At 33.2% G+C, this 23,949-nt stretch overlaps 3 protein-coding genes across 3 annotated transcripts; 2 read left to right on the top strand and 1 right to left on the bottom strand.

Moving 5' to 3' along the window:
- Positions 1-394, top strand: LOC108662019 (zinc finger A20 and AN1 domain-containing stress-associated protein 12-like). Its single transcript, XM_018121041.1, has 2 exons — positions 1-190; positions 242-394. Exons 1-2 carry the CDS (start codon positions 29-31, stop codon positions 392-394), a joined length of 315 nt encoding a protein of 104 aa, XP_017976530.1. The 5' UTR covers positions 1-28.
- On the bottom strand, positions 1,853-5,541 carry LOC18599647 (septin and tuftelin-interacting protein 1 homolog 1). Its single transcript, XM_007029702.2, has 2 exons — positions 5,412-5,541; positions 1,853-5,272 (listed from the first exon to the last, which is right to left on the bottom strand). The coding sequence occupies exon 2, from the start codon at positions 5,224-5,226 to the stop codon at positions 2,647-2,649; it is 2,580 nt and encodes an 859-aa protein (XP_007029764.2). The 5' UTR covers positions 5,227-5,272; positions 5,412-5,541; the 3' UTR covers positions 1,853-2,646.
- Positions 6,660-10,759, top strand: LOC18599646 (maltose excess protein 1, chloroplastic). The gene is made up of 9 exons (XM_007029700.2): positions 6,660-6,962; positions 7,583-7,756; positions 8,474-8,764; positions 8,942-9,031; positions 9,382-9,483; positions 9,584-9,702; positions 9,945-10,007; positions 10,105-10,166; positions 10,306-10,759. Exons 1-9 carry the CDS (start codon positions 6,720-6,722, stop codon positions 10,386-10,388), a joined length of 1,227 nt encoding a protein of 408 aa, XP_007029762.2. The 5' UTR covers positions 6,660-6,719; the 3' UTR covers positions 10,389-10,759.

The raw sequence follows: 23,949 nt of genomic DNA, 5'->3' as shown, positions 1-23,949 counted from the left end.
AAGATTGGGAAGACAATGAAGAAGAAAGATGGTGAATGCTACTCCTCTATGTGCTAACGGTTGTGGCTTCTATGGTTCAGCGGAGACCAAGAATTGTTGTTCCAAGTGTTACAAATTAGAGCTGTTCAAACAAGAGCTTTCCAACTCGGCCAAAACAAACGATCCTACTTCAGCTACACCAAACCCTTGTGTTTCTGTCGATTCTGGTCCATCAAAACTCAAGAACTGATGCGAAAGCTGTAACAAGAAGCTAGGTTTAATGGGTTTCACGTGTCGGTGTGGCAAAGTTTTCTGTCAGGTTCACCTATATCCCATGGTGCATTCATGCCAGTATGATTTCAAGAAGGCTGATCGCCAAATTTTACCTAAACAAAACCCTGTTATAAAAGGGTGAAAAACTAAAATCCAAGATTTAACTTTCTTTTTTTTTCCCTCCTGTAGCAGTTTGTAACTGGTTAGTTTTTTACTTTGTTTTCCTTGCTCTTGTTTCTGGTTATAGTAAGTATTTAATTCTACTGATCAGTAAGTATTTAGATAATCTATTTATTAGAGGGAAAATTATTGTCTTGGAAGTTTTTATCAAATTTAGATTGCAAGTCTAGTAGTAGGAATAACAAGCTTTTTACCTGCTCAGATTAAATCTACTGATCTGGAAGGAATGAAGAATTTCCATCTTTACTATAGATGAAAAAAAATAAAGGGGAAAAGGAAACTCAATTTATTCTATTACATTTAATTAAAGAATAAAACTCCACTTCCTATGAATATGAACATCTTCGTAGCAAAGAAACCCCAAAATACAGACACTATTCTCAGGGAATGTCTTCCTTCTTCCTTTTGGGTTTGCATCACAAAATTCATTATGATGAGTCCCAATTCAATGCCAAAAAAAAAAATCTAGAGTAAAATACATTAATATTTTTCATTTTTAATCATAATTACATGCGAATCTACTAGTTTTTAAAGTATATATTTTGTCTCAAACTTATAAACGGCATTAATAATTATACATGAAATATCTAAAATACCCTTTTGTTTTTTTTTTTTCACTTTTTGCCTTTTTCTCAAACCGGTCGATAATGTTTCCTTACATCGACCGACTACCCATTTCCTCGAGCTTCCTTAGAGAGCACCAAATCTGGTGCTCCCTTGGAGAGTTCCAAATTGAGCTTCCCTAGACCCCCAAATCGGGCTCCCTAAGGGAGCATTGAAGCTCCCTAGGGAAGCACCAGATCTAATGCTCTCTTGGGGAGTGCCATCGGTTGCGAGTGGTCAAAAAAAACTTAATAATAAAAATTATAATTTATATAGTGATAATTTTTAAAATTAATAAACAGTAAAATTATTTTAAAAATATTATCATGTCATCAAATTAACAAAAAACAATTGGTAAATAGTAAAACTTATGTGTCCAGTAAAAATATTTTTTTGTGACGGAATGTCTATTTTGAAAATTAATAAATTCGTATATAATTATGATTAAAAATTAAAAATGTTAGTGTATTTTACCTAAAAATCTAAAATATGTTGCAAGATGTTATTTGACTTATGCAGAAGGAATAAATCTCATAATTCTCATCCTTACACATTAGTTGACTGAGAATGATGACAGATTATTCACATTGAGCAAAGCATTTTTTTTTTTTGGAGTTTTGTTCTTGTTTTTATTTTATCAAGTTAAGCACTTAATTTTAGTTATTTACCAAATTCCAATTGGAAGGATTAGAGTTGGAGGCTAGCGAAGAGAGTTGAAAAACAGGGCAAAAGTGTAGTGCTACATAATGAGAGTACCTTTTGTACTCGTGAAAATAAACCAACTACTGTTTTGCAGCTATCCAGTCGCTTCACGATATGACAATCTGATCACATTATTCTCATCAAAAATTAGGTTTAGCCGTATGGTAAATTCATCTACAAATCTGGACGAGCCAGGTCTCAGATGAATCCTACGTATAACAGACTTTAGGGAATATTTGCATTTGAAGAAAGGACATAGCTTCCTGCTCCAGCTGAATAGTCATGTCTTTATTGCTAATGGTCAGAGCCTAGTTCCTGCTCCAGAAACAGAGTAGTCTTACATTCCACTGAGCTCCTTACAACTACTTCATTAGGATAAGATGCTGTAATGAATAATGTCCCAAAAGGAAGTCCAAAAATAAATCATCTTAAAACAGAAACCATCCAACCTAGCCGTTCAAGTGGCCTTGAGAGCCGGCATTGCTTCATCTTCAAAAACCAAGTTCCAACTGCTGCAACTTGTAACTCACATACACACACGTAGACATACAAAGGTAGAGGTCCTTGATAAATAATTAAAGTATAGAACCAAGCAAGCCCGCTTAAATAAAGAACTAATGCTCACTAACAGTACTGCAGAACAACATATTTACAAGATCGGGAAAACACCCACATGCAAAAGGCATGGTTGTCCCTTTAAATTAAGCATTGTAAAAAAATTACGTCTCAATAATCAATTCCTATAACCGAGGGATCAAGGAGAAACTAACTGCTTGTGTTCTCGAAAATTTTCATGCATTATGCATTTGAACTCCATAACCAGAAAAACTACCAACCCCCTTTCAAAGGACAGTTTAAAACTCAAAAATACTTTGCACTGCAGCATCTCTTCCGATAACTACCTAAAACTCAACGTCTCCTCGCAAGAGAAGTATAGTGCATTTTCAACAAATCATCAAGTGAGACCAGGGACCACCCATCCTCCTTTTGGGCATAAACCTTCTGGTTAAGTGAATCAACTATTACACTTATGTTACCGAAGCCATATATCTGCTGACCGTTATGCATCCTGCCAGGCTTGGGCTTGAATAGTAACTCATGTTGCTGTGCATAGGCCTCAACTACTTCCTTCAAACTCATCTCAGGAACACCATCCATCTGGACTGTAGCACCCAGGCCAGCTGCAACCGGCTGTTGCACATGTGCAGCTGCTCTCTGCTGAGCCTCAAACTGCCTCTGCTCACGCACCTTAAGATACGTAACATTTTCTCTCAAACCAGGCTGCACTACTGGTACGTGGTCAGCAGCCTGAACCATCATCTCAAGACCACAATTAAGTTGATTACGGATACTTTCATTTGCCAAAAGCTCCTGTGGCAGAAGTCCCTTCCAACCCATGTACCAATTTTTTATCTCCTCAAAGTCAGGTTTTGAACACAACCAATGATACAAAACCTGCAGCCACTTTACAAAGAAAAATTTCTCCATCAAATCAACCATGAGATGAATAGGAATTGCAGAGGCCCAAGACATAACCCAATAAAACTGATCAAGCTTCTGATCTGCAGGGTTTATTTGGAACTCCTGCAGAGCGATCTGCAACTTTGGGACAATATATTGACGCATAAGTTGTTCCCAGCTCACTGAATCAAACACAGTCTTCCAAGGTGATAGGATGGCATAAGCAGATGGATCACTTGGGTGCCAAGCATCAAGAACATTACTCAGCTTCATACGTATGGTCTGATACAAACCCTCCAGCTTTTGTCCCAACATCAGCAGCCATGGATGCACCCAAACATGGATTGGAACAGTTTCCTTACGTGGGTTCCATGAGTCAACTGCTCTTGACAATTTTGGCATTACTACAGTATCCAATATCATGTCACGAATAGAAGATGGCAGCAACTTTTCCCATAATTCCAAAAATCCAAGCATTGGTTCAGGGTTCCTAGGCTCCCATGTGTTAATTCCAGATATTCTCACAGCTGGTAAAACAACTTCGGAAACCAGCTGACAGTAAGGTGTTGTTACATCCTCCCAAATGTCATAACTGTCCTCTCTTTGCAGCACATCCTTCCATGCAGATATCACCTCCAGCCCATAAGATGGATTTTCAAGAGGATCCCAACCCTGAAACATTCTTATAAACAGAGGTAAAGCAAATGAACATGCAATGCAGGACAAGTTACACAGTTTATAATCATCAGCATAATTCCTCTGCAGATCCCTAAAACTCTTTTCAAGAGACTCCAAGGTCAATTTGCCAGACGAGTTCTCTTCCTCAATCAGGGCCAGCACACTAGCAATTTGGTCCATATTAGCTAACTGTTGCTTCTGGCGTGCAGCCTCAATCTCCAACTTTTCCTTCTCCTTTTGTAAGCTCAATGCTGTCTCTTTTTCGTTCCTTAAATCCCTATCAATCTTCTGAATATCAAGCTCTGCCAAGTCAACAATTAACTTCAAGTTATGCTGCAACTCGGGCATCGGAACATCATTCTCTCTTGCCTTCTCTTCTGCATCCAAATTCTCCAAGTTCGTCAAAACTCTAACCTGTGGCCCCCTCATATCAATCACCTTCTGAACAACTTCAACACCCTCTTCTTGCTTCTTCACTAACAGCTCTTCCACTGTAACATACTGCTGCTTCTTCCTCCCCTTTGCATTCTTCGACCAAAGCCTCTCCTTCACTCTCCCAACTGGCTGCTGATTCACACTCTTCTTCTCGTCCAACTGCTGCAACCCTGGCAACTTAGCCTCCTTAAAATCGTTAAACCCCATTCCCATATTCTTCGGCCTCAACTTTGCTTCAATAGGAGCAACAATACCTTGCTCATTCTTCCCAAGACCACCACCTTTATACCCCATTTTCTCAAGTAACTTCATCCCAATCCCCTTTGTATGCTTCTCAAAACCCCCAACATCTCCATGCCCACCTCCAACCTCCCTTCTCCCTCCTAAACTTTTCTTCTCCATCCTCAACCTCTCCCTCTCTTTCTCTCTCCTTTGTGCCCCTTCCTTTATCTTCCTCCCAAAGGCCGTAGGCAAAAAACTATGATCATCATCCTCAACACCACCATCATTGCCATCACTTTTTCGCAAACTATCATTTCCACCAAAACCTAATCCTACGCCAGACCCCAATCCAGGCCTGCTATCATTATCATTATCATCAAAAACATCATTATCATTCTCTTCCTTAGAATTCTCATCAATTTCTTGGTTAGGCATTACAGTACCTGTGGAAACAAAGTTGACAGGCTTCGTCAAGTCAGGTTTTTTCCCGAAGTCCTTCCTTCTCTTCCTTGATGAAGAAGAATCATCGTCTTCCGAGTCGGTATCAGACGCAAAAACACCGTAAAGAACATCATCTTTTGTCTGAGTCCGCTTTTGTTTGCGTTTTTTGTAGTAGAATTCGCCGTTTATCCATTGCCCGTCTTCAAAATCGTTCTCCATCCCAAACCTTTCCATCTCTTGATATTCATCCATCTTTGATTGAAACCCACTTTGTCTTTTCTTTTCGCTTTATCAAAATCTGAAGGAAAAAGAGCAAAAAAAAGAGTTATAACCCAGAATTTAAAAAAGAAAAGGCAAAAAGAACCAAATTGCGAAATTGGTAAAAATACGAAATTTTGAAGTACGATATATAGTAGATAAAGAAGAGATTTTAGTACGTGGAAATCTCAGAGTGAGAAAAGCTTCAAAAGTAGGTGTAAATTCGACGTGGGATTTTGATTTCTAGGAAGGAGAAAAGCAAGGGAGAATTTAGAGGGAAAAAATTGGGAAGAACTGACTTTGATTGGGGTTTTGCGTTTACTTGGTGTGTAGGGTACGGTTTATAGGCTCCAGCTGAATGACCCGAATTTGTTATGGATTTTGAGTTGGCCCAACCTTTTGTTCAGGTACATGGTTGGCCCAACCTCCTGATTTCTTTTAAACGTTATTTTGGTTTTTGGCATGCAATATCATCTTTACTACTAATAGATATTATATTATTTTCAAATTTATCACTTTATTTAGATTCATCATCATCAATTTTATTATTCATTTTGGAATTGGTACAAATTTTTAATTTAATTAATTAAAAAATAATAAAAAGTTAAAACCGTAAGCAAATTATTTCGAAGCAAAAAGATTTTTTTATCATTAACTTTTTACTAGAAAATATTACATTCACAATAAAAATTTTTTCTTATAAATATATCAAAAAGTTAATAAACAAACCAAACAATTAAAACAAACTATATAAAATTGATTTAAACCCACATATGATGAGATTTAAACTTAAAATTTAAAAATTTTATGATTTATTCTTTGTCATCGAGAGAATACCTCAATGATAAACAAACAATAAATTTGATCGATCATTTTAAATAGAGTAATAAATGTAATTTTATCTCTTGATTTTTTTTTTCATGATAAGCATCTTTATTTGAGTTTGCATGAAAAAGGCACTCCCAAAAAGTTATGAATCTATAGCATTAAGTTAATAAATTACTAAAAAATTAAATAAAAATTATAAATTATATACTTACAAAATTAACCTATGTATATATACATGTTGTATATAATACACAATTTCTAAGATTGATGGTGCCAATGTCATGCACTATAATGCAATTTCCTAAGGATGAGAGCCGTACGAAACGCAAATGTTGAGACGATAAAACGAAGACCAAATTCTGACAATGAATTGGAAACAAGATCCGATCCACCGCTTCCTTCTCCTACTTACATGTAACCTCGTAACGTACCCCATACTGCACTACACTCGACATTAAATATCTTCACGTGCTAACCTCACATCCCTACACACTCAAATAATATCCTACCACCGTCTACCATCTTTCCACGTGTCACCTCAAGATTCCCACACTCCCCAATCATCCCCCCAAAGGGCTCTTCCCACCTTTAGTTCCGCTCTCAACTTCAATCAAAAAGAGCACACACACAAAAAAAAAAAAGGTTAAACTGTTCTTTCAATGGCTGATTCTTTGTTTTTTCCATTGGCTGCCAAGGCTCCCGGTGATCATTCTTCTTTTGTTTTCCGCAATTGTCCTTTTCCTTCTCGTTTATTGCCATCCAAACCCTTCCCTTTGCATTTGAATGGGAGTAAGAATAAGTTGAATGTGTTGGCTCTGAGTCAGTACTCGCTCGTTTCGCTCCGCTACCGAGTCGGCCCGACTCCTGCTCTTGACTCCGACTTTCCTCACCCTCTTCACAAGGTATTTCAGAATTTAGAGTTCATTTTTTATTATCAAAAGAGAGTGGCAGTCATTGACAGTTGGTGACAGTTAATTGAAGCTCTGTTTGCTTGCTTAGCATATGTGAAGTGAATTTTTATTGTATTTTATTTTTTGTGTGGGTTTATATAAGTAAATCAAATTAACTGGGTTTCTTTACTTTCCTTCAAAACTTATTATTTATTTATTTGTTGTTTCTTTAATCACTGAATTTTGAGCAGTCAAATAATGCACTAAAGTGAAGCCATAGATTTTTGATAGAGTGATATATTAATTTAAAAGGGGTTTTCAATTTTGCAATGCCCCAAAAGTTAAAAAGATCAAATTTGAACCTTTTTTTATTTCTTTTATTTGGGGTTTTCTCTGTTCTTTAGAGTAAAAACAGAGTCCTCCAAAAACCTTAGCTTCTTTAACCAAATGCGGCGGGTTTATGACAATTTCACGGATTCTATGTTTTAGAAATCTGAGGAAAAAAAAGGGAAGGGATTTGGGATTTAAAGACTAACTGAATTGAGCTGAATTTGTTTAATTAGTAGAAAATTGTGTAAGTTGAGTTAAAATGTTTTAATAATTCTTTTTGTGTTTGTTGTGGAATTTGAAAGGGATCAGTGAATTTTAAGAGTGCAAAGATCTATGAGCAATGGGATTCATTGACAGCAAAGTTTTCTGGGGCGGCAAATATACCATTTTTATTGCTTCAATTGCCTCAGATCATCCTCAATGCACGAAATCTTCTGGCAGGGAATAAGACTGCCCTTTTCGCAGTACCATGGCTGGTAATGTACAATTACAGTTAGATTTCTTGCGGCTTATGTAAGATTTATGTTTTCTTTTTTTTTTCTTAATTGTTGTTTTTCTAACTTTTTTTGCTGATATCTGAAAGCCAAAATTTAAGGGTTAAGGCAGATGAATAATCTTAGAGGGAGTCTGGCTCTTTTATCAATTGTAGTGGGGGCAAGATGCCAAATCTTCTTGCCTTTTTGCTTTGGAAATATCCACACTAGCCCATGGACTTCAATGTCTTTAATCAGTATGATGAAACAATGAATTTGACGTCATTTGCTGCTTAGAAGTGGGGGTAAACAATATATCTTTGAAGTGGGGGTGAACAGTGTATCATGAATAGAAGATAGATACTGAGTTTTGTGGGTTTTCTTGTGCAGTACTGTTTATGCCTTTTCCCCTTTTAGTCAGCATAGCAGTACAAGAACCTCTATTTCTGACAAGGCTAAGCTTAATTTTATTGGTTTTGAGTCTTCATATAGAATATCTAACAGTTGAGAGTGTAATGTGTTTTTGTGGACTCATCACGAGAACTCACATTATTTGACGATCGTGTCCGTATTAGTCTCTTCTGAGCAGTGATTATGAGCTCTATTTTATATATGGAAATTTTATATTTTTAAAGTTTTATGTAATTTCTTTCTTTCTTTTTATGAATCAAATGAAGATGCCGTTTTAGGAACTTAAGGAAGGGAGTGCTGTAAATGCAGGGAATGTTCACTGGTTTGCTTGGAAATCTTTCACTGCTTTCTTACTTTGCCAAGAAAAGGGAAAAGGAGGCAATTGCAGTGCAAACACTTGGAGTGGTATCGATATATGTGGTGATCACTCAGCTTGCAATGGCGGAAGCTATGCCTCTCCCACACTTTGTTGGCACTTCTGTTGTTGTGGGAGCTGGTCTCATTTTAAATTTTTTGAATTACTATGGTAAACTCAACACAACAATCTGGCAATTTTGGGAAGATTTTATTACTGTTGGTGGACTGTCAGTACTTCCCCAGGTATGCTCTCAGTCCCTCTGTCTGCATTTCTGCACACACTTAAAAGGACTGATGGACATGCAAACTCAAACATGATATATTTAAAGAGCAAAATATATTTTTCTATTCCTTTTGGCCATTTAGCAGCAGTTTATTTATTTAAGCCTCTCACCTCCTTTATAACAAATTTGATTACAGATAATGTGGTCCACATTTGTCCCATACATACCCAACAGTATCTTGCCAGGGGCAATAGCTTTTGTTCTAGCTGTAACAGCTGTAATTATGGTAAGATCTATACGCTGCTTTATTATGATATTGTTGTCCGTTTCTATCGATTTTATTAAACTTTTGTCATTTATCATGAAACTGGTGAGCAATTAGACTCATACTTCCTTTTATGTATTTTAAAACCCTCTTTCTTTGGCCTTTCAAAAAAAAAAACCCCCTCTTTCTTTGGAAACTTGTTTTGAGATTAGTCTATTGACTTTAAAATGTTAAGTTGTTTTTGTTTTTTCCCTTTAAGTTAAAATCAATAGTTTTGGTCTAGAAATTTCTTGCCTTCCTTTTTGACAAACAAATATAGAAAAATAGGTACAATTGCACCCTTTTAAAGTTGCATTTGCCAACATTTACAGGCACGTATGGGCAAACTTTCAGAGAAAGGTGTCAAATTCGTGGGAGCTATTTCTGGCTGGACGGCAACACTTCTCTTTATGTGGATGCCAGTTTCACAAATGGTGATCCTTGTTTGAACTTCTGTATCTAAGGCTCTGAAGATATCAAGCAAAATTAATTAATTCACCTGCATATCTAACCAAGATTTGTGCTTCCTTCCAGTGGACAAATTTCCTGAATCCTGATAACATTAAAGGCCTATCAGCTTTTTCAATGTTGCTTGCTATGATTGGAAATGGACTTATGATTCCACGTGCACTATTTATTCGCGATTTTATGTGGTAATGCGCTTTTTTTCTATCTTATTTATTGGTTTATTTGTATAAATGATTCCAACCACATGCACATGACCGTGAAAGCACAAATATTAATGTGAAAGACTGATTAGAATGTATTATAAGTGACTTCGAACTCAACGGTTTTTGATTTCTGATTGTTATCCCTTTTTGGGTTGGCTTTCTGCAAATTTTTCATTAAATTAATTGTCCATGCTTCTTACATGTTGGTTCAACTGACGTTGCAGGTTCACTGGTGCTACTTGGGCATCTCTCTTTTATGGATACGGGAATATTGTATGCTTATACTTGTAAGGAATATCTGATTTATTATGTTCATGTGCAATTTTTATTTCATGTTGCACTTTTATCATGAAGTGTTATATGTCAATGGTTTTGTCATTCCAGTTTCAACACTATCAGTCGGGAATTCTTCTTGGCAGCAACGGTCGGTTTATTTTCATGGATAGGTTGTCTCTACACCCAATCTAACTTACAATAAACTATCCTCCCCCCTTCCTCTTCTTGGCTAGAGACAGAGAGGGGAAAATAAATTAATGGGTTTTTACCTTGCAATTCTAGGTATCTAATTATTTCCCCCATCAACAGGAATGGCTCTATGGAGAGATACTGTTGTATATGGATACAACTCGCCATTAAGATCTTTGAAAGAGTTGGTTTTTGGATCATAAGTTGAAGCCAATTGTGACAATGCCATGAGTTTGAAGACACATAAGCGACTTGGTCGCATGATCTTGAGCATGTCTATACTGAGATTCCAAGTAAGTAGTGAAAGTTGCAGTGATCTGCCAAGTGCCAACTAGAGGGTTACCCTAAGGATAGTGTTGTATGTTCCTAATTACCATTGATTTCATTTACAAAGATAGCTTGAATGATCGTTTGTAATTAGTACTGTAATATAATAAATATGGATAATACGGCAGGCGGTTCATGTTATTGGGAACTGCAGTCCAGTTTATGCAGACCTGAACAGGAAAAATTGTTAGCTTGAGGTGTATACTGCAGAAGGATAGCTGATAATAAACAGTATGATTCTGGTTACTACTTGCTTGGGTGTTATAATGTTCTTGCTGAACTAATTAATCTGCTAACTCATACTCTTCAAATATTTCTTGGCTTCCATGGATGACAGCTTCAGTTGTTTTTCATGATGGCATTTTTAAAACCAAATAACTCATAGTATTGGTCACAGGTCACAGTTGTAAAAGTCAATATAGCCATTGTTTTGACTTTAAAAACTAGAATATGCAAAAAACAAAAATTGTTTTGGAAGACAATAAAAAGTTATTTATGAGTAGTTTTATAAAAAAGAATTGGATAGATTTTTAAGAGAAGTGGGTAATTTTTTCTAACAAAATGTATTATGTAAAATTAAATTACAAAAATAAACTAAATAGCTTAGTCTTCACATTTTTCAAATCATATGTTTTGGCTCTTTTTATCGGTTGAATTCTTAACTCAAGTAGCGTGTTTGACACATAATGCTAGCAGGCAATATATGAAATTTTCATTTATTTAATTTTTGAAAACACATTTTATAATTAAAAATATATTTTGAAATAAAAAATTTTAAATCCAATTAATAAAAAAATTTTAATTTGAAAATTGAGAAGAAAAATGTTATAATTTTCATTTTGAAAAAGAAAACCTAATTTGTATTTTTAATTTCAAATTTAAAAATATAAAATAAAAAATGTAAATATTAAAAAGTAAAAAATGTAAAAATTATTATCTACTTTAAATTAGATTATTTTATAAAATATATCACAAAAATTATAAAAAGTAATTTTTTTTGTTTAATTTCTTTTATATGCGTCAAAAATGAATAGCCTAATTAACTGACAATATGCTTAGTTCGTAGAAAGAAACAGAATGATAATGAAATAACTATTCCGTGAGAATAGAATAAGGAAAGAATAACTATTATATAGATTGGTTTATGGAAATGGAATAGGATGAGAATTGTTATTATTACTAATCCATTGTTTGGTTGATAAGAATAATTTTAGGAATGATTAAAGAATAACTAATAAATGACAAAAATACCTTTTATCAAAATTTAAAAATTTTTTAAGTAAAAAACAAAAACACGCAAATAACAGATGATGAGAAAAAATACTCTTTATTGTAAATAAGTAATACTTTTTATCAAAATACAAAAATAATTTAATAATATTTGTTAATAATAACTACTCTTTAATTTTAGTTTGTTTAATGATACCTTTGGTATTAATTTACTCTTTTTTCTACATGTCCCTATTGGATTTAGAGAAAGAGGAAAAAAAAAAACAATACTTATCCATAATTTACAACAAAAACAAGTGAAGACCATATTATCACAATTTACAAAAACCTTATTCATAAATATATGAGATGAAGATATTAATTAAGAACACAAATATCCAAAATAATATTCAAGAACACAAACATTCATACTAATAGATAAGAACACAGACATCCAGAATAATCTTGGTATTATAGAAGAACCAACTAGCAAGTTTTTAAATTTTCACCAACTAACAATGAAGTCTTGAAAGACCAAACTATTTCAACATTAAGGCCTTGAAATAATCTTTCTCAACCATTTAAGTCTACGTTAGGGGGAAAAGTAAAAATGTAAATCATTTGAGATGGATAATTAGTAAGTTTGTAAGATGTCTCGTTTATTTTATTCTTTGTCAAACCCATAACCTCACGTAATCCGCTATTCAAATCTTGAAGATTTTTTTGACGTAAAAGTACTTCAGTCTTGAGAGCATGGCCCAATGAAGTTCCAATGTTTTCTAATTTCTCACTCAATAAAATGGTAGCATCCATAAATTTTTCAAACTCATCCGCTTCAGAAATGTTATCGATCCTTCGCCTCTTACTTGCTGTAGAATTTTGATTTCTTTTATCAATTGATGGTTGAGGTTGGGTAGTAAAAACATCCACATCATCCAAACCAATTTCATAGTTACATGCAAAATCTTCATCTATCACGTGAGTAGCATCTTCTTCAATTTCATCTAGGATATTTGTAGGAGTTTGAACATCTTGTTTTGTTGTCGATCTTTAACATGAATATCAAACAACTCATTAAAAAAAAGAAAAATTCGTTTTTCTAAACTGAGCAGCATCTTTGTGACTCTAATCAAAGTAAATAAATAATATTATTATGTATAATAATGATAAGAAAATAAAATCAAATATGTAAACAAATTTAAACAACATATTTATACTTATATAAGAATCCCATATAGGATCTTCAGTAATAACTACGTTCCTTTCATTGTCCTAACCAAATCTACTATTACCTTTTCCTTGTACCATATCATGTACAATTGTTCTTTCTTTCTTTAAGGTTTTAATCCTTGATTCTATGTGAGGTTTGGCCTTCAAGTTTATATTTGGTAAACTTTTTTCAATCATTCTTTTGAGTTCTAACAAATAACCACATCTGAAACTGATGTCTACATTATATGTTTCCTTATTGTGAAGATTTACCGAACATGATATTAGTAAAACATCTTCATTTTGGGTTCATTTTTTTTTTTTTTTTGGAACTTTAAGAAGGAATGGTTGAAGATGAAGACATTCTTTACTATCAAAAAGTAAAAATTTATTTATCAAATAGATAATCATAGTGATAAATGAAATATAAATATCTTAGTATAATTATCATAATCACAACCGAGATAGAAACCTATTTTCGTCTATTCAAAAGAACAAGTTGCCCTATCAAGTCTACCTAAGCCAAAAATCTATTTTGATCTATACAAAAACAAACTTCATCTTCAATTTTGATTCTGCCTAGATGTTTGCCATTCAGTAAACATTTCATTTGCCAATTGCATTCTCCAGTTAGTCCAAGCATAAGTGGGGTTAATAACAATTACTGCATCTTCCCCCTCAAGTACTGTGTTATCTGAAGATATTCACCCACTTCAATAAGGTCTTTTCCTTATTTCATTGTCCCAACCAAATCTACTATTACCTTTTCCTTGTACCGTATCATGTACAATTGTTCCTTCTTTCTTAAAGGTCTTAATCCTTGATTTTATGTGAGGTTTGGCCTTCAAGTTTATATGTGGTAAACTTTTTTCAATCATTCTTTCGAGTTCTAACAAATAACCACATCTGAAACTAGTGTCTACATTATATGTTCCATTATTGTGGAGATTAACCAAACATGATACTAGTAAAACATCTTCATTGTGGGTCCATTTTTTTTTTGTTTTTTTTTTTTTTGGAACTTTGAGAAGGAATGGTTGAAGATGAAGACATTTTTTACTATCAAAAAGTAAAAATTTATTTATCAAATAAATAATCATAGTGATAAATGAAATATAAATATCTTAGTATAATTATCATAATCACAACCAAGATAGAAATCTATTTTCGTCTATTCAAAAGAACAAGTTGCCCTATCAAGTCTACCTAAGCCAAAAATCTATTTTGATCTATACAAAAACAAACTTCATCTTCAATTTTGATTTCGCCTAGATGTTTGCCATTCAGTAAACATTTCATTTGCCAATTGCATTCTCTAATTAGTCCAAGCATAAGTGGGGTTAATAACAATTATTGCATCTTCCCCCTCAAGAACTGTGTTATCTGAAGATATTCACCCAGTTCATCTTCAATAAGGTCAAATTGTGAAGCAAATAGTAAGCTATAATAATCCGATTATGTATTCTAATTAGATAAAATGATAGGCTTCTAAGGAAACCCCAAATAATTTTAGCAACCCAAAACATTTCTCAATTACATTGCGAGCAGTTGCATGTTTCCTATTAAAAAATTATTCGGGAGTTGTTGGTTGATGACCTTGACGCCATTCATACAAATGATACATTTGACTCTTGAAAAGTCCAAGAAAGCCCTCACAATTTGTATATTTCGTATCAACAAGGTAATAACAACCTATATAAAAAAATTAATTATTAATTTATTTATTTACTTGATATAATTTTATAGTGAAAAACCTTAAGCTTCCTATTATCTTAGAAAAACTTACCATGAGACATTTTAAGTCCATGTCTCTTAGTAATTGCATCTCAAAAAACTCTACCATCAACTATTGATCTTTCTCAGCCAAGAAAAACATAGGTAAATTGCATGTTAGATGTATGTACACTTAACATATTTGTTGCAATGTCACACTTATGAGTTCAATATCTAGGTTTATTTGCACTTAGCACCTCAACCTTTATATCTGTCCCATCTAAAGCATCTAAACAATTCTAAAATTAAAATGGAATTAACTTTTATCAGAAAAACCTATTGTTGTCTTGTATGTATAGCTACAAAATCAATAAGATGATTAATCTACCTTAAACCACTTCCACCTATTGTCCATAGAGTTTGTTGGAATGAGCTCAAGTTTTTTAAGCAAATGATCTTACAACTTTATCACTGCATTTAACACCTTATGAAAGTGTCGACTAATTGTCTCACTTAACCTTCTAAAATTTTGTTTAATAACTAGACTTTTAAGATGATGAGCAATAATATATAAAAATATCGCTACATGCTCATTTACAAGTATGTTCCTCATTAACTTCAACCCTTCAATATTTTCTAGTATCTCACATAGTTTAAAAAAGGTACGCGTATTCATTCTAGCTTGTGAAATATATGAAAAATCATTATCATGCACAAGTTGCATCACATACTCTTGATTTGCAAAAAAAAAAATATATAAGTTATAAAATCTCATTCTTTGCCCACAATTTTGTAAAACACAAATGAATGTCAACATAAGCCAAAACTAAATAACAACAATATACATCTCCAAGAACACTATCAATGTAGCTACAATCTTTTTTCTCCTATTTAAATTTTTACGTAAACCCAAACAAACCATAACTGCAAAAATTAGATATTCATATTCATGATTTGTATTGTTATGAAGAGAGCAACAAAGATAAACATACAATAAATATTTATTAGGCCTAGTTAATAAATATTTATTCAAAAGCAAAACCACAAAGTCCATAACAATAATAATCAACACATTGCAATATAAAATACTCAATGATTCTTAATTATATTGTTAACTAAAAATCTTCATCATGTGATCAATATTTTAACTAAGTAATATCAAGATTCAAGAATCATTCAATCATTTAAATAAGGCTAAATTTATAACTATACTATGGCTCAATATTGAGTTTTATCAGTATACTAATATACTTCAATTACATTGAATTTGCCACTCTAATTTGATGACATATCATTTGTGTTGGATAAAAAATGATGACAAGAATATAGAACAACAAAAATGATGACATAATATTTCGTGTTGGATAATAAATGTACATATGGCTAACCTGAAAATGCCACATTGGGAAAGAACAAAGAAATTAATTTTTGAAAAATTATTTTTAATTTTATGAAAACCATATTTTTTTTAATCTTCTAAATTCAATACTATTGAATAAAGGTCATCTGATTACTTTCTATAAAGCAAACTAGTAGATTATAAATACTAGATTATAACCTAGAGGACACCTGATTAATTCCTATAAAGCAAATTGGCAATGAATGATGAGTCTCTAGTGGCCAATGCCAATTAATGAGTTTGCATTGAGGGCTTTTTCAAATTTAAGATAAGATTTATAATTCGTAATGGCGATTATTGGGTGACAATGAGCTTGTATATGGTTGATGAATGCTTCCTTGGTCAAGGTTGTTTTATTGAATTAAGTTTGGGTTTCTGCAAGAGGAGGTATAAGTGCTGGCAGCATTATAAGGGCATATGTATCATTTTCTAGCAAACAATATGACAATATTATTTATTTTCCTTAATTTTAATTTTTATTTTCTTTAATATGTAGAACGAGTTGTTTAAGGGTTAAGAGATTTGCAGAGGGATGTTGAGAACCTTTTCCTTATAATGAGTGTTTTGTTTATATATATATATATGAAAAGAAATGAATATCTTACTGAAAGAGGGAAAAGGACAGAATAAGTTAAACAGAGAATCAATAACAAGTCATGAGATGCACAAAACAGAATCAAACAAGCAAACTTTTTCCAAGTTTTTGAGTATAAAAAGAAATAGAGTACTGGAAGGGAAAATTACCTACCTTGCTTGATGTCCTAACTATTGTCGTAACGTACGGGTCTGGGGACCCGACCGCCAGACGCGGGCGAAAATAAATCGGTTTAGGAGTCGCCACCAATCTTTTTTATCTAGGTGTGATTGGTCACCTATTAACCCGATTCTAATAGACGAAGTCCTAAATTAATTTTAGGTCCGTCGAAAGAACGAGAACTGGCCTACGTTTTTAGAGATGGGTTCGGGAGTGCGGTTACACACGGAGAAGGGTTAGCACCTCCGTGGCACCCGTTCCACGAACGGTACCATTTAATCTTAAGTTATCTTAATATAACCTACTTTTAATTTAATCTCTTAAATTTTTATTAAATTGACTGACTGAGAGTTTTTATTTGATTTTACGTATGCACATGATGCAAGCGTAAAATGATGTCATGACTTGTTTATTTTAAATAATGGGGTCGGTAATCTTTTATTGAAAAATCATTCGAAGACCATCCCAACGTTTTGGTGAAGTCTCGAAATTTTCCTCACTTAGAGATATCCCCTGAAGAACTCGTCTCTACAAGCTCCTCGAGGAAATCCCATCATCGAGATTCCCGCGCCATTTGCAAAATAAATGTGGCATGCAATAACAGTATAAAATAATGAAATCTACATGACCGTGTTTATTAATTAGTTGGTTGGTAATACTAACATGCTTAATAATTTCAGGTAATTTATTGACTTATTCATATATTTATTATTATTATTTATCATTATTATTTATCATTTTTATATACTATTTTAAACAACAATTATTTGGACTAATGGGTATAGGAATATAGAATTCGGATTTATCTCGATGCTTCGGTAAAAATCCATTTCGAACTCCGCACTTAAGTGACCCATCCGAAAGACAACTCTTTGCCCCTTTTAGGTGGTAATACTCAAATAATTGTTCCATTTATATTATTTATTATTATTATTATTTTAAATATATATATATTTATTATTATTATTATTTTATTATTTGCAAGCCTCTGAATATATTTATAATATAAATATTTTTTATTCACTCATTATTGTTATTGTTATTATTTATGTGTATATTTTAATTTTTTATTTTTTATTTATTTATTATTTTTATTTTTATTTTTTTTTAAAAGGAGGTAAACTAAATCTATTATGAATTTTTTTCTATTTATTTACTTATTTTATATATATATTCTTCTAAACTATGCATTTTTACCATTATTATTGTTTTTTATTTTTTTTATTACTATCATTATTATTTTTTGATTTTTTTAATATTAAAATAAGCATTCATGATATATATATAAATAACTTTTCCTAATATAATTTAAATCATAACAATAAAATGTAATTTATTTAACCGAATGGGCCAACCCAAAATTAATTGGGACAAGTCCAAACCAAAGAAGATGGGTTATACCTTTCTAGGCTCGAATCAGCCCAGCTCGCTAGCCCGCAGAAGCCCAACCTGGTTCGCTTCTTGAGGTCCACAAAGCAGGATTCAAAACACACCGTTTGGTGTCTGTAGAGCCGTTCAAAACGACGTCGTTTAGGTCTGGACCTTCTGACTTCTGCCACTCCACTAAAACGGCACCGTTTGCTCTCCTAGACCTGGGTATAAAAACCCTTTTTTAGCCTTTTTTATTCATTTTCAATTTTCTTTTTCTCTCTCTAGTCGGCCACTCTCTCTGCCTTCTCTCTAAAAAGCCTTCCCTCGCCGTCGACGTCGACGTACTAACCCCTTTTTCTTCTCTCTAACCGGCGGCCCAGATGTTCCTCTCCCCTTCGCCGATGTGGATCTGGCCTTCCTGTCGCTGATGCCGTCCGGGTTAGGAACCCAGATTGGAGGCCTCCCCCCTTTTTTACCGCCCTCTATTTGTCGGTAACCTTCCCTTGCCGCCGGCGTCCTTTCCGATTCACACCTTACCCACGCAATCCACTCTCCTTCACACACACTACCCGAACCCTCTGTTGAAACACTGATTTGGTTGTTTTGGCTTATCTTTTTTTTTATATATATTTTTTGTGGCTAGGGTCTTGCTGCTGGTAGATTTAGGACTTTTGATCTGTGGTTTTTTTGTTTTTCTTTTTGCTTGTGACTAGGTAGCTTCTAGTAGATTTTTTTTATCTCTCCCCTTCCGTTTGGTTTTGCAGGTGATCCTTAAAAAAGTCGAGTTGTCCAAAAATTTGGACAACCCGGCAATGGGGTTCTGGCACCAGGGAGTTGGTGGCCAGAACCCCATCATGCGTGGTGGTTGGGGAAGGGATCGCCCAGCCATTCCCTCTCTCTTTTATTTATTTATTTATTTATTTATTTATTTTTATTTATTTATTTAGTTATTTTACTTTATATTTTATTTTATTATAATTTAATTTTTTATTTATTTATTATTTTTTTAGGTGTCTACAACTATGTTGGGCTGTCAATCCTTTGAATAATAAATTGAAAAGACTTGTATTAATGAGTTGAATTTTGTGTCAACTATCTAGATTATCTTAAAAGCGAATGAGTTATTTTGCTATGACATTGTAGAACGGAGCAAATAAGAATTCTTTTGTGATTGAATCGAATTCCTTTATAAATTAAAAACCTTTTTCTTTTTTTGATTAACCCAACATTATTGTATAAAAAAAATCCAAATTAGAATAGAGAAAGATAATGAACAACTCAATGTATATGAGCCAATCGATGGTGAATTAAGGGAATTGGATGGTTTTAAAGAGATAAGAACCTTGAAGAAGGAGAAACTCACTTATAGTTGGTGTGACAGTGAAATTAGGTATTATCTAGGAGAGTAATTTTTTATATTTTTAAGAAACATTTTTATCCAATTAATTTATAATTTTATTTCTAACCTTTAGAAATAGCCAATGGCTCGGTATTAGTTATTTAGCGTTTTCTTAGAATGGTCATTCTTTTGAATGATTATTATATCCAACCAAATGTAATCTTTGGTTGGTGATTTGAATAAGGGATTAATTATTATATTTTCCAACCAAGCATGCTATGAGAGATAAACAAGTTGATTGACCTTATCAAGTTTTTTTTTTAGTATTTGAACTAATTTCTTTTTTTTTATTTCTAATATCATTAATTGAGGATGGTACTAGTTAATTCAGTTGTTTTAAACATAATTTACAATATCGATATTAATGAAAAAATAATAACAATCGATAGATTTTATCATTTTGATGAAATATTGAACATTTTTCGCACGATATGTGTACAATTACTAAAAACTCATTTTTTTAGTTTTTTAAACATTATAAACCATTTTTTATAATTTTAATCTTTAAGATTTAGACTTTAAGCAAAAAGATACTAAAAAAATCGTATACGAAAGTTATTATTACTTTTCATGTGGTACAAATGGTTGAAATTTATTATTACTTCTTATGTGGTACAAATGGTTGCAATTACTTCTCATGTGTCACAAAATGTCAGTTTAGCTTTAATATTTTCCTCCGTAACTAGTTCCTATTTCAAAATTCATAAATAACTAAACAATTTATTACCAGATATGAAAAAAAAAATTTTAAATACATAACATTGATATAGCATTACCAAAAATAAAGCTTTAAATACATAAAATTGACATACCACTGATGTAGCATTATAAAAAATAAAACTTTAAATACATAGCATTGATATAACAGTGCTATATCAGTGTCCTTGTCTGGCTACACTTCATTTATTCCTCAGATGGTAAAGATATTGGGTTCCCAACTTTTCATTAGCAAGTTGTCATTTTTCACAGCCAATCAAGATCTTAAAACTTTATTTTCATCAATTGGTGTTGTTAAATAAGCTAAGCTAATAAGAGGCCCAAAAACACGAAGGCTTAAATGGCTTTGAAACTGAGGTTAAGGCACAAAAAGCATTGAAAACAATTAATGGCAAGATTGTTCGTGAAAGACTTATTTTTATTGAATTCGCAAAAGGTAAAACTCTAGAAAATGATACAAATAGTTGAAAGGAATGACACTTCTCAACAAATTTAAATGAATGTATGATGTTGTAACATCATGTTTTGGTTTCAGATTTAGAGATAGTTGGAACTTAGATTGAGATGTTTACTCATACTAACCTTTCGGTAGATTTACCATGGCATTCAGTAGTAGTACCTATACAGCGAATCTTTTACATGTGTATATAGATGTTTTGATGTAAATTGAGAGATTTATTTTGTAAACACTATATGTCTAGTTTGATTGATGATGCCGCCACGAGTTGGTAATAGATAACATTATTTTGGGATGATATAAATATATGTATATATACTTGCTTGTCATGTTATATTATTGAGAAAACCATGATTGAGAATTATGAATTGTGGTTCTTAAATAATGATGTATGATAGATGGATTGATGAATAGGTTCACACAGAGAGGTTTGTTTGGGTTTAGTGGCTATCCTTATTGGGCCCATGAGCTAGTCATGGCTCGAGATTTAGGTTATGACACATTTGCACCGACCCTATATAAAATTCTTGTTTAATCTATCAATTTCCTGTAACACTTTTTGGAAGAAAGGTTTTCTGCATCAATATATGGCCATATAACTTGTAATAAATTAAACTAAAGCTATATGACCAGCGATTGACAATTTTTTGTTACTCCATTTGGTCAATCTTGGCTTGATCTTGTTAATCAAATTTGCATAAGTTGACTTCAGAATTCTGCCATGTAACATTGGAGTGCCAAGGTACTTACCCAAGTTATTTGTCAAAGGGATTTTCGCAATGGTACTTAAGGATCTTGCTCTTTCTATAAGAACATTCGAAGACACAAATAGTTTTGATTTTGGTAGACTAACCTTTTAATCTGAAGCTCGACAAAATCAATTTATGATTTTCATCATAGCCTTCACTTGACGTGTAGTAGCCACTCCAAATAGCATCAAGTCATCTACAAAACAAATATGAAAAAGTAATGGACCACTTCTTGTGAAATAAAGTGGTGTCCATTTGCCCTGCTTCACTGAGTACTTAATTAAATGGGAGAGCTTCTCAAGACATAGGACAAATAAATAAGGTGATAGAGGATCACCCTACTTGATTCCTCTAGAAGGTGAAAAACTATCCATTTGAGCACCATTCCAAATAATGGAGAAAGTTGTAGACCTTAATGAACATAATTAAATTTATCCACTATGAAGGTGGGCTAATCTCTTCTAAAACTTGCTGCAAAAAATCCCATTTAAGCCTGTCATAGGCTTTTCTAAATCTATTTTTATGGCCAAGACTCCCTTCTTTCTCTTCATTCTCCTCATCGTATTTAGAGCTTCTTGTACTATAATTATATTACCCGTAGCATGTCTACCAAGTATAAAACTACATTAATGTTCTCCAATAATCCCACTGAGATGAAGCCTTAATCTGTCAACAAGTAGCTTACTAACAATCTTCAGAGGCACTGTGCAAAGACTTATAGGGCCAAATTGCGATATCATTTCTGGCATATTTAACTTAGGAATAAGAGAAATCAATGTGTGGTTCAATTCTATTGGAACTTTGATATGTTTGCTGTACAAATCTAACAATATCTACACGAACATTAATCCAATTTTTTTGATAGAAACCTGTGGGAAACCCATCATGACCAGGACTTTTCTATGGGTTTATACCAAAAACCGCATTTTTCACCTCACCTGCAGTAATCGACTTTGTAATGTCAGTCAAAGCCGTAGCATCTAGTCTCCAATTTGGGCACAATGGTAGTCTGCCACCAACACCATCATTAGTGTACAGGTTTTTATAAAACCATAACATCATATGGCATAATTCTGATTGGTTAAAACACCAAGTTCCATCTTTTTAAGGCTAAAATTTTTTTTCTTATGTTGTGTGCCTTTGATTACAGCATGGTAAAATTTGGAATTGGCATCCCCATATTTCAACCACTCAAATTTTGCTTTCTGCTGCATCAATAATTCTTTTTGATAAAGAGCTAAATTATATTATTCAGTTAATTCAAACTCCAAATTTTAGAGAGTCATTCATCCCTTGTTCAAGTTTTTTCTGTAGTCCCTCAGTTTGAGCAAGCAAGCGTCGTTTCCTCTTGAAAATATCTCCAAATATTTTAGACCGCCATTTTGTTAGTAAAGATGCGAGAGAATTTAGAGTTGATGTGAGGTTGCTACCATAAAAAAATCAATTCTGCTTGATAAAATCAGCAAAAGAAGGATGAGACAGCCAAGCATTTTCAAACCTAAAATTCTTCGACGCTTGTCTATCTGGTGAGATGTTGCTACGTTTAACCAATAGAGGATGATGGTTTGAGTGAATTCGAGGCAAATTAACAACTTGAGTGTAGGGAAAAATATCACACCAGGCTTCATTAACTACTGCTCCATCTAGTCTTTCTCTGATAAACTCTTGGCCATCTCGTTTAATCCACCATGTATATTTCGAACCAGCAGCGCTTAAATCAAATATGTTACAATAATTAAAACAGTCAATCATCATATTACACTGTGAATATATCACCCCTCGCTTCCCTAATTTTTCATCAGTCGACATCACTTGATTAAAGTCTCTTAACACTATCTAAGGGAACTCATGCAAGTTGCTTGCCATATTTAGCGATTGCCATAGTCTACCTTTTTCTTCTACAATTGGACTGCCATACACGATTGTGAGAAGCCAATTACCTTCAGCAGTAGTGATTAAAGCATGAATTAATTGAGAGGAATAAGCAAGGATATCAATCTCCAACATAGTTGCATCCCATTATAATCAAGTACCTCCTTTAAACCCATCTCATTCCACCCTAAAATAATTTGGAAAACGAATTTGATGGCAAACATTATCAGCTTTACCATCAGATATCTTAGGTTCCAAAATAATCATTAAGTGAATATTATGTAATCGAATCATATTCTTCGCATTTCTAACACTTGGCAGTGAGGCTGTCCCTCTCACATTCTAACTACGTATATTAATCACAAATAAATAAAGTAAACAGATAATCATACTAAGCTGCATATAGCGTAAAGCTATAGAATTAAATTCGCATGATATCTCCCTCACCATCCTCAAACTCCATATCGACCACTGGGCTACTACCAATATCTTCAGATTAGTCCCTCATGGTTATATCTTTTTCTCTGGCCACGCCATTTACTCCTACTCCCAGGCTATCATTGTCTTTCTCATGTGAAAGTGGAGAGA

This window comes from Theobroma cacao, chromosome 5 (genome assembly GCF_000208745.1).
Source record: "Theobroma cacao cultivar B97-61/B2 chromosome 5, Criollo_cocoa_genome_V2, whole genome shotgun sequence".
Classification (NCBI taxonomy): domain Eukaryota; kingdom Viridiplantae; phylum Streptophyta; class Magnoliopsida; order Malvales; family Malvaceae; genus Theobroma; species Theobroma cacao.
The sequence above is the reverse complement of the archived record's forward strand: the minus strand, read 5'-3'. Positions and strand labels throughout refer to the sequence as shown.